The sequence below is a fragment of the Sceloporus occidentalis genome, unplaced genomic scaffold (genome assembly GCF_023333645.1).
Source record: "Sceloporus occidentalis isolate IW3139 unplaced genomic scaffold, rSceOcc1.0.p SCAF_3, whole genome shotgun sequence".
Lineage (NCBI taxonomy): Eukaryota > Metazoa > Chordata > Lepidosauria > Squamata > Phrynosomatidae > Sceloporus > Sceloporus occidentalis.
The window spans coordinates 66130675-66142794 of record NW_028316983.1 but is presented as its reverse complement, the minus strand read 5'-3'; the positions used below and the strand labels follow the sequence as shown (position 1 = coordinate 66142794).

At 39.4% G+C, this 12120-nt stretch overlaps 1 protein-coding gene across 1 annotated transcript; it reads right to left on the bottom strand.

The window, feature by feature from the left end:
* Window positions 1-882: 882 nt before the first annotated feature.
* CLPS (colipase) lies at window positions 883-6288 on the bottom strand. The gene is made up of 3 exons (XM_089518614.1): window positions 6205-6288; window positions 3903-4025; window positions 883-1011 (listed from the first exon to the last, which is right to left on the bottom strand). The coding sequence occupies exons 1-3, from the start codon at window positions 6286-6288 to the stop codon at window positions 883-885; spliced, it is 336 nt and encodes a 111-aa protein (XP_089374740.1).
* Window positions 6289-12120: the final 5832 nt, after the last annotated feature.

Sequence of the window (12120 nt, the reverse complement as noted above, 5' to 3'; positions counted from 1 at the left end):
CCAAAGGTCTTCATATTTAAGTTAGAATGAGAAGTCAGAAGACTACAGTGTATCAAACATGGTGACATTTTCTGCAGCAGCATCAAATGTTTGTTGGGACAACTATTAAGTAGGAAGGATGTCCTCTTTTATATTCACACTCAGTGTGGTAGCAAAGAAGACAAAAAGCATGACATCAAAGTAAATGATTGGCTGTAATATGAACCAGGTATAAGAAACCTGATGCTTTCTAATGCTTTTACCATGTGTCAGTTGAAAAGCCTTTATCTCAGACACAGGGTAGAATAGTGGATGGTTAGAGAGGAGAAAGCACTAGTTTCTCTTCTTTTATCTGTAGATTCTCTTCTTAGCAAAGCTGAGATAAGGGAACAGGCAGTCCAGACCAGCATTTCCAAACGCAGTGACTCCTAGATTTGTTGTACTACAATGCTCACCATACCCAATAGCAAAACATTCTGGATGCAGGGTGATAGAAATTGTAGTTCAACACATCTAGAAGGCACTTGATTTGTTATGGCTGGCCTAGATATTTAAATATACCAGAGCACTAACTCATAATCCTCCCCCCACCCAAAAAAAAAATGGGACTAGGAAGTACAGACATGCAGGCTGAGTGTATGTATAAGATTGTATTGAGAAAATGATAAGAATGTGGAATGTGCCTATGTGAAGGTTCCCAGGAGGCCGAATAAGGGGTTTGTTTGGAAGTATTTCCAGCATAAGCAAATAGATGAGTAGGATTGGTGGAGGTGGGGGTATGATGATATCCTTGACTTTGTTTGGAAAACTCTGAATGCATATTGGAATGCTTTTGGGTTGGAAACAATAACAGCCACAAAACTGATGGAACTAGCTGAGCTTATGCATCTTTAATGTTTTCCTTCACTTTTTCTCTGCTGGGTCTTGGCAGATGCCAAAGTCAGAGTTGGTGATACTCCCCACAATCGTCCAGTCTGCTTTACAAGTTAAGCCATTCTCACAGGGACACCTGTAATATACTCCATAAAGATGCTGCAAGAAATATGGAAAGATGGATCAGAATACAGAGCTTTATCAGACCAAAACTTAGACAACTTCCCTTTTTAGGAGCCCTGGTGGCGCAGTGGTTAAATGCCTTTACTGCAGCCACTCACTCAAAACTATAAGGTTGCAACTTGCGAGTTCAATAGACCAGCAAAAGGGCTCAAGCTCGACTCCGGCTTGCATCTTTCCGAGGTCGCTAAAATGAGTACCCAGACTGTTGGGGGCAAATAAGCTTACAGTTGTAAACCTCTTAGACACTGTCCAGGCGGTATGAAGCAGTATATAAATGAAGCTTGTTTTGTTTTGTTTTGTTTTAAGGGAGATATCAACTCCCAGAATCCTTTCCAATTGGCTATGCTTGCTGGAGGATTCTGGGAATTATCTGAAAGAGAGAGATTTTTACAAGTTGAATGCCAGAGTTTAGAGATACACATGCCACACCACTTTTATTCTATCAATCTAGTCAAGCTTGGATGCCACCCTGCACCCATAATTTCTCCAGCACTTGAAAAAACCCAACTCTCTAGTGAGTATAACCACTGCCCATGCAAACTGGGGTAGTCCTAGAGGCAGAATTTCCAGGTTCATCCTTTTCATCTTCCTTTAGGTCAACTTCATGTTATTTTTACATATGAAGCTACCTTAACATGTGGTCAGATTTAATAATAAATAAATAAATAAATAAATAAATAAATAAATAAATAATTTATATTTCCCGCCTCTCCTTGTGGAGCGAGGCGGGATTACATCCAATAAAATTGGATTGTAATGTTTTTATTTTCTTTGTTGATTGCTGTTGTATTTGTTACATTTGTATTGTATTGTTAAATTGCTATTGTATTTGTTAAATTTGCTTGATTGCTATTGTATCTGTATTTGTATCTTATTGTAATTTTTATATTGTATTTCCCCACTGCTGTTAGCCGCCCAGATTCCCCGTGATTGAGCGGGATATAAATAAATTATATTATTAAAATAAATACAAAATACAAATACAAAGATACAATCAATAAAATACTGACATTATTAATAAAATTGCATGACAATCATAGCAAACATGGCAGTCATAATCAAAGGAGTGGAACATTTTATTTAATATGGCTCCAATACAAGGTTGGGTGGGTAAGCCTGCCAGAAGAGATCTGTCTTAAGTGCCTTCTTAAAAGCATCTAAGGTGGTAATAAGACAGATCTCTTCTGGTAGGTCATTCCACGGTTTAAAAGCAGCGGCAGTAAAAGCTCTATGGGAAGTCGTTGTTAATCTAGTCATTTGGTATTCTATAGATTCTTCCCAGATGGGGCGGATTATATAAGGAGAGGCATTCCCGCAAGTAACTCAGGCCCAAGCCATATAGGGCTTTAAAGATGATAACCAACACCTTATACAGTACTGCGCCTGGAAGCTAATCGGCAGATTTCTGGCCAAGGTTATGAGAAAGGAGAATCTTTTGGGAAAGTAATGGAGTAAATTATAAATGAGCTTTTGCTGATGTAGTTCTTCCCATGTGCTGATTTTAATTCTTATTAGGCAGCATGGCTGCTATAAACAATCCTTTAATCTAACTCCTTTTCCTATAGTATTTATTTAGTTATTTATTTATTTATTTATTTAGTTATTTATTTATATCCCGCCATTCTCCCAAAGTGGGACTCAAAGTGGCTAACATACATAAAATACAATTAAAATTGTAAAAATATAAAAATTACAAATATAAAATTTAAAACATAAAAAGTTAAAATTAACAATCCAAGACCATCCCTCTCATCTCCCAATAAAACCAAGCCTGCCAGATCTCAAAAGGCCTGTTTAAACAAAAATGTCTTTGCCTGCCTGTGAAAGGCCAGCAGTGAGGGGGCCAGCCTAGTCTACTGTGGAAGACTATCTTCTTAACATCTGGTTCTTTTCATACTACACAGTTTTAGTGTGTTGATTCTAGTTCAACTGCAAAGCAAAGGATTCCATAGGATGTAGTCATGGGAGTTAAAGCAGAATTATAGTTTGGTAACTGTGTGGTGTGAAAGAATTGTTTTATCTAATACCACAACTTTTGACTTTTAAAATTTTTGTTATATTCTTCATCCCTTACAGAACAATCTTATGCTCTATATTCTCAGGTGTCATTTAATTCAGTGGGGTTTATGCTGAGTAAAGGGGTTATAAAACTGTAGCCTTAAATTCATTGCTTTCCTGCTACCTCTAACTCTGCTTCTTATTTAACCATCCCTCTACTATTTTGAGCATATTATTTTTCTCTCCTACCTCCATTGGCTTCTTTTTTTCTTGTTGAAAGCTCCCCATAATCTCTATCAACTTTATCAACTGGCTTACAATATGTGATACTAAATATATTTCAGTAAAACTGCATGTTGAACTACAGCACCAAGAATCCCCCAGCCAGATCCATACCGACTGGGGACTCTGGAAGTTGTTGTTTAAAAAGCAACTTTTCCAGGTTCCATGTAAAGGCCACTTTCCCAAGTAACAAGTTTTTTATGAACTATAGTGGTCAACAAACGGAGCACAGAAGAAACAGGAAAAGAAAAACCTTAAGTACTCCAAAGATGGTTGTTTATTGTATAAATTTAAGGCCTTCTTTAGGAGACTACTTAGCATCAGACTTCAAACAATTTTGGACCAGAAACTCCTGAACAATTTACTGTGCAAATGAAAAACTATCAGTGGTTTAAGAGCAGAATGGTGGAGAGGAAAGGTTAAATAAGAGGACACACAGATCAAAACTTGTTAGGCTTTTCATCCAAGGAGTAACCATCTTTCAAGTATCTTGAGATCTGTCTTTTCTATGGACTCCATTGGCTGCCCATCAGTTTTTGCCTCGTCAGCAACAGGCTATTAGTATTAACTAAATTGTAAGAAATTACCTTCCGGGAACACTCCTGGTTTTCAGCTGCTTTGTCTGCACAACGTGCCAGACTTAGCCCACTTTTTCTGTGACAGCAATTGCTTTTGCATTGGGCACTTTGCAAACATAGCTCCCCATTCTCCTAAAAGGGAAATGGAATTAGATCAAATGCAAGCAACAGGATAGATGTCCATGTCCCATCCTTCTCTCACTCTCATGCAGGTGCGTATGATCATCTTTTTATATGATAAAACACCATGAGTGATTTTTGGATGAAACGGTTAGGTTTACAAACATCCCACAAGCATATCATAACATCAGTTGGTGATAGTAGGGCAACAAGTAGCATCCTAATATCACAGTTTCTATCCACTGAACTAATTCTTACAAGTCTTACATTTAAGTGGCATAAGGTTAATTCAGAAGTTCTTATTTATATCCAGGCCTCTCTACTTGAGGTCAACCAGTCTCTTCCAGCAGGCTTATCCAGTTGATTTTTAAATTGTGAATTTTAAATGTGGATTGATTCAATACATGTATATGTTATTTGTCATTTTAAACTGATGTGTATTTTAACTAATGTATTTTAATTGATGTTGTTTATCTATTCATTGTTGTTCCCCACCTTGATTCATGGGGAGAGGCGGGTAAGAAATAATAATGGTGGTGGTGATAATGATGATGATGATTTCTCTGAAAGTCCAGGGTTATTGTTGTTTTTGATGTTGTTTGTTGTTGTTTATCTTCAAGTCATTTCCCACTTATGGCTACTCTAAGGCAAACATATAGTGGGGTTTTCTTGGCAAGATTTCTTTAGATGAGGTTTGCCATTGCCTTCATCTGAGGCTAAGAGCATGTGACTTGGCAAAGGTCACCCGGTAGATTTCTTGGCCAAGATGGAAATTAAACCCTGGTAACTAGAGTCATAGTCCAACACTCAAACCACTATGCAATGCTGGCTATCTCCGCAGGTATCTCCACACTAATTTGTAGATTAATTCAGTGAGAAATTGATTTAAAGTTGGCTGCAAATATGGGTTCAACCTATTTTAACAAGAAATGGGATCAATTCTCCCTGCTGTATAAGGTTCCTACCAAACCTATCCTGGCTCCACCCATACTTAGTCTTCCCTCCACCATCCAGATCCATGATTATGCTGCTTTCCACACTGTAAATGATGATAGCCATTCATGGATATGGGGCGTATGGAACCCTAAGAACCAACAACCAGAGCCTGGTACAAATCTGTGGTCTTAGAATTAAAGAGTATATTTTGAGTCTGAATTTGTTTTGTGTGCTAGAACTGTGCCAGAACTCACAATCCTTCCATGTGATAGTCCACTCCTGGTTACCCCCAACCTTTTTTTTTTTATTTTGGCAGCATAATTTAGGGTGTCATTTGTTGCAGATTGACAACATTTTAACTATCATGGGCCTTGTCTACATGGGCTGAAAGGACCATCCCCCTGCACCCCCTGCTTCTGCAATTGTCCTATATGCATGACACATGTCCCAAACTCCAGTTCTGGTGCAAGCAGTCTGGATGGACATTCAACACATTCCACACCAGAACCAGGCTATACCTCCCCCCCTTAACATGCATTTTAAAAGTTACCTGTTACTAGATCTTCTGGGGAAAATCCAGAGCACTCCATTCCAGCTCTACAGTAACTGTCTGCATGGGCATCTCACTGGGCCAGCCACCTGGCATGTTGACTGCCACCACACGTCACTTGTTCTGAAGTCAAAACTAGGCATACACCCATGTTTTCATTACTTGTTCTGACCTCAGAGGCAAGCAACCTGTGGTGGACAAGCTGGACCACACAGTGAGACAGCCATGCAGACAACCATCACATCGCAAGAAAGGAGAGCCAGGTAATGGGGACAAGTTGGGGCAGCTGCAGTGCCAGGATACTCTGGGCTTGCCCCAAGAGTATCCTGGCCAGTGCAGGCAAAGCCGTGGCTTCATCCTTTGGAATCTTGGGACTTGTTGTTTGTTATGGAACCAGAGCTTTCTGACAGTGATGACTAAATAGCTCACAAAACTACAAATCCCAGCATTCCATAGCACTGAGCTGTAGCAATTAAAGCAGTGTCAAACTACATTAATTCTACAGTGCAAATGTAGCCTTTGATAAAAATTCTGGTTTGGATCAGGTGCTGAAAACAAAAGAAGAATTGCTTGTGAAAGCCTTTCCCTATAACAGAATCATGGGATATTTGAAATATTAGAAAAATTATATGAATGCGTGGTAGGGAATCTTTGAAAAGGTTGCCCTTAGAAAAGGTGAAATAATATTATCCAGTGTTTCCTTACCAGATTGAAGATGAGTCCTCTTGGGCTGGCAAAGGACTCTGCAAAAATACAGGTGAGCAGCAGCAAGACCCAAACACTCTCCATTGTCTCTTACAAATAGCCAGTAAAGTTATTTGGTGCTCTTTTGTCAAGAAGTCAGAACTACTGAGGTGTTGCCATCTTATAAAGAATGTCATCAAAGTCACATGGACATTCCTTCCAATAAAATATGAATACGTGTCCCTGCAGGGCAAAATTCTGTTGGGGGCAACAAACAAAACCCCAAGCCCACAGGAAACTGAGATGATAGACAAGCTATAAAGGTCAACTGCAATCCTCTGCAATCAATGAAGGATTTTTTCCTGAGTAAATACACATAGGAGAGGAGTTCTTGGACATGTTCAAATCAATGTAGTAGTTCAAGTAAATTTAGTGGAATTGCCAAAGATTAAATTAAGCATATGGTGCTGTAGCTGTTGGACTATTTCTTCCACATCCAGAATACATATTGATGAAAAGTTGCTGAGAAAGCATAAATAGGATAAGCACAAAGTATCAGGAAACAACACTAATAATGTGACTTTCTTTTACAAACTTTTGTTTCAAAGGAATATGTCAGAGACTGAAATTGTTGAAATTTGTCTACATATGAATGATTTTCAAAGACTTGCAGAGATGTGTGCTGGTTGCAAAGTGGGACGTACCTTTCAGTGGCTGTTGCAAATCACAAAAGTACACATTCCCAAATTTGGAATGTTCACTCTCCAGTTGGGAATTATTGTTTTAAATGCTATTTTAAGGTGGGAGGGAGATAGGGAATTAGATTTTATATGTTTTGCTATGTTTTGACTTGTGGTTTGTTGTGTTTTATTTTTATTGTTCTTATGTTTGTTGTTACCCACCTTGATCCAATACAGGGAGAGGTGGGATACAAATAAATACTATTATTATTATTAGTAGTAGTAGTAGTATTAAGACCCAAGCAATGCCAGCAAAGATATTTATGGGGGGGGGGGACTAGCAAATATATTTACGGAAAAATGCAAGAGCAAGGCAGACACTATCCAAACTCTTTTCTACTAAACTAACAACCTGCCACCCAAAATGTTAAAGGGTTTGGAAAAATTACTATACTTTGGACCACATTTCCTAGACTCCTGACATCAACATGGCTACTCAAGGTAGTTTCCTCGGGCAGAAGAAAGAGCAAGGCAGCAAATGATGTACACAGTTTCATAACATTAACTGAAATTTCATATTTTGGGGGTGGAGGTCTCTCATGTTCTTTTGTATTACTGATATCTTTGTAGTCTGGAAAAAGTTGACATGTTCATGCAGATGCCTTAAATAAACGAGAAATCATTGCACTCAGAACAAATGAGTGCTTTACACCTCCCTTCATGGCTTGCAAGAAAAACTTGTATTCCAATACAGAGAATGTTTCTTTGTCTTAGGTAAAAGCAACAGAGAGGCCTGGTGGTTCAAGAATACTTTCCACAAAACAGTTGCTCATTTCATATAGTTTTTATCTAGAATATCAAACAGGGCTATCAGCCCAATGAAAAATTAGCTGAATAAAATAGCAAGTGTGAACAGTCTGCTCTTTCTCACAGAGGTTATTCAAACAACCTGAGATATAAAACTGCCTTCAGACAGTAACAGCTGCACCTGCTAGACCTTTCACAGGAGACAAGCGCATATCTGTAATATTGTGGACTGTCGCGTGAACAAGGCCAGATTCAGAGAAGCAACAGGGTGGCTTTTGGAATACAACAGAATTTGGAAGCATGACTTTTCTTGGACTACAGTCTATACTGAGATGTGAAGAAGAGATTTGAAGGGGACTTTAGATGGAAACCCAACGTGTTTTGGCCTGAAAATGGAGAGGAAATAATACATATAACAGTTACAAACAAGGTATAAACTAAGACTTCCATAAGACTTCCAGGTCCTTCCAATTTTCATATTCTCTTCTCCAACTCCTTAATTGATCTAACTGAGTAGAGCGGTTGGAATATTTACTTCACTGGAGTAAAACTGCCTGAATCTCTATTCTACATTGACTGGTGGACACTGGAAATTGTGGTCCAACAAGGCCAATCTGTATTCCAATCTCTGGCCCATTGTAGCATATACGTCTGACTACCAGCATTTGATACAACACTCTCTTCTTCTTATGATAACTGAGAGGCTTTCGTAAATGGAAGTTTCCATGGGCTTTGGTTTCAGTGTTGGACTATGACTCTGGAGAGCAGAGTTCCCTGCTTAGCCATGAAACCCACTGGATGATCTTGGGCAAGTCACATGCTCACAGCCTCAGGGAAAGGCAATGCCAAACCTCTTCTGAATAAATCTTGCCAAGAAAACCCCATGATAGGTTTGTCTTAGGGTCACCATAAGTCAGAAACAACTTTAAAGTGTGCAACAACAATAATCAATGGGCTCATCAACAACACATATAAAGCACATGCTCTATCACAAGTAGGCAGTGACTGCTTCAGAAATACACCTGAATGTTGTGAGTGGCTATCAAATCTAAAATTTCCTTAAATATATGTGGGGGGGGATGCTAGGGTAATGTTTGTACCTGTTTTGTTCCTATTCAAACTATATATTTATTATAACTGTCTTTCTGTGATTTTTCCACAATGGCCAAGTGTTTAAAAAGAAAGCATTCTCTATTAAAAAAGAACCACACATGACATGAACAGACCTTACATGTAAACATACATCCGGTAATGCCTTTGAGACTAAGTGGGAAGAAATTTCAATTGTTTTTGGTAAAAGAGACTAACGTTACTATCTCTTTGAAAACATTAAGTGTATTATCTGCTGGCATTTGAAAAGGAATCAAGTTCTCCCCTTGTGAATGTTGTTGTTGCTGCTGCTAAAGTGTGCTTTCAAGTTGTTTCCAACATATGATGACCCTAAGGTGACCCTATCAAGGGCTTTTCTCAGCAAGATTTGCCTACAGGGGATTGCCATTAACTTGCACTTAGGCTAAAAGAGTATGACTTGCCCAAGGTCATCCAATGGTTTTCCATGGCTGAGCAGGGATTTGAACCCAGGTTTCCCAAAGCCCTTGTCCAGCACTCAGACTACTATACCATGTTGCTCCCTCTGTGAACATTGTATGTCTGTGTGTATGTGCCGTCAGTTCCAAAGAGTTTTCTTAGGCAAGGCTGACCCCCAAGCAAAATGTCTTATCATTGTTCAGAGAACAGTAATCTCACTAGATCTTTTGACTTAAGCAAGCCAACTTTCCTTTTAAAAAAATATGGAAAGAAGTTTCATTGTTTCCAAGTCAGGCCATCTGTTCCTACAATCACTTTTCAGCTCAGAATAACCAGAGAAGTTGTTGAACAAGTGAGGAATTTCCCAGTTCATGTGGAGATCAAAGTGAAGGCAGGCTTTGATCTTCATATTTTTAAATCAGTAAAGTAACCCTCTGTTAAAATTATGCAAAATACCTGAACACAAATCAGGGTATAGGTGAGACAGCTAGGTTGCATTAGAGATTGTCCAGGAGAAGAAGAATTTAAATGTGGGAGGCTGGTGAACTTGGATGGAGGGATGAATTCCTTTTTCCAGAGAAGGCAGATCCTGGATCCAACCCACAGAGCCCATACAGACAGACCAAAATAAAGCTGCTTTGGGTCACTTTGGAGGTATGCTGTTTAAATGACACATGCACCTTAAGAGGCCAGAAGCTGCGCCAAATCTACACTCCAGTTCTAAGGACTGGAGTGCAGCTTTGGCACAGCTTCTGGCCTCTTAAGGTGCATGTGTCATTTAAACAGTATACCTCCAAAGTGACCCAAAGCAGCTTTATTTTGGCCTGTCTGTATGGGCTTTCATACCATACCTCAAAGCTTCTGGGAAGAGTTTTTAATGTTGAGCTCGTAAATATAATTTTTTTTGCTGCCAGCCGGACATCCTACAAAGCAATCAGTGTAACTCCTAGGAACCAAATATCCAGAAGTAGCCTAGAGGTAATGTAAGTTAGTGGCTAACAGATCACTCCTGTGAATGCTTACTCAGAAAGAGTTTCATGCATCTTAGGCTACATCCACACTGCAGAAATAATGGAGTTTGACACCACTGTAACTGTTATGGTTCAGTATTATGGAATTCTGGGAACTGTAGTTTTTGGAGATATTTAGCCTATGTCAGAGAGCTCTGGTGCCACAACAAACTACAAATCCCATTATTCCATAGCATTGAGCCATGGCACTTAAAAGTGGTGTCAAACTACACTATTTATGCAGTGTGGATGCAGCCTTAGAAAGCATGTTGGTGAATGAAGCTTATAAAAGGACTGAAAAAGTCCTAAATTCACATGTTGGCTCAGCCATTAAGGAGGTCTTAAGCAAGGCATGGTCTCTTAATCCCAGTCTTTCCCCAATCTCAGCCTCATATGCAGTAGGCAAATAAAACATAGTGATCTCTGTTACAGGGCCATTGTCAGTTCTGCTGAACTGCAGTGGTGAGTGCTTTGACCAGTCAACACACAAAAAACATAAATGATTAATTTGAGGTAGTAAAGTTAACAGGTGTAATATTCAGGGAACCAGCAGCTGGTGGTTCCCTTTTTAGTGGTGTATATGTGTGTGTGAGAGAGTGACTCCTGGGTTTGGGTCTGAATTTTTAAGGGATTGTCCAAAGTGGACAAAGTGTCAGTTTTATAATCTGCTTAGTTGATGTGACTCTATAATGTATATTGACAGCCAGCTTGTCATAGTGATTTGAGTGCTGGCCTACGACTGTGTTATCCAGCATTCAGTTCCCAGCTTGGCCTTGACACCCATTGGATGACCTTAGGCAAGTCACATGCTCTCAGTCTCAGGGAAAGGCAATGGTAAACTTCCTCTGAACAAATCATGCCAAGAAAACTACATGAGAGGTTCATCTTAGGGTTGCCATGAGTCGGAAATGACTTGTGTGTTGATGTGTATTGGTTTTGCAAGGTGTATAGTTGATGTGTAATAATGGGAAAGACAATAACTTTTTTAAAGAGACTGTCCAAAATGCTCAACCTATTTGGAGCAATAGCACATTTGTCAATTCTCTGACTGTTTGAACTAAATCTGGGGGGATTTATCAACCCACTGACCTGGAAGTCACCAGCAGCCTCTAAGGATCCTTACCAAGTCACAAAAAGCTGTGCACAAAACTGTGCCTGCTATCTTTTGTGAACCAAAAAGAGAACTCTTTCCATCCTGGACCAGCTCAACAAAATGGAGGTGTGCCAAAGGATATTATTTCCAACTCTAGGAAACAACTTCTTTTGAGGGCAAAGAATCCACCCATCAAAGGAGCGGTAGTCCTTCAAAACCACCCTCAGAAAAAAGCCAATGCCAGTGCCCCTGGGTCTCTCACACTGGTCCCCCTTTTGAGGGGATGCTTTTAACAATATATCTTCAGGCCCCACTAGAGTGTTTCAATATGTGTACATCTTATTTGTCCTTTTAAAATGATGTGTGTTTTAACTGATGTTGTGTGTCTGTTCACGGTTCTTGCTCCATGGGGACAATTACAAATATTTTATATTGGTTTGTTATTATGATTGGGAAGGGGGGATGGGAAGGGGACTGTTTTTAAATTGTGATTGACCTTGATGTACTGTTTTTTACTGGTTTTTTTCTATGTTGTAACCCGCCTTGATTCCTCGTGAAAGGGTGGGCTATAAATATATCATATTATTGTTATTATTATTATTGGGAGAGTTGGGTAAGAAATAAATATTAGTACAGTGGGCCCTTGCTATCTGCTGGGATTTGGTTCCAGGAGCCCTGGTGGATAACAAAATCAATGGATACTCAAGTCCCATTAAAGAGGATGAGCGCTCCCTCCAGTACATCTGCCTTGATCCAGGCCTCAGAGAGAGAGAACTACTGGACCTGATCCCCTTCCCCACCACCATTCCCTTCTCCTTTT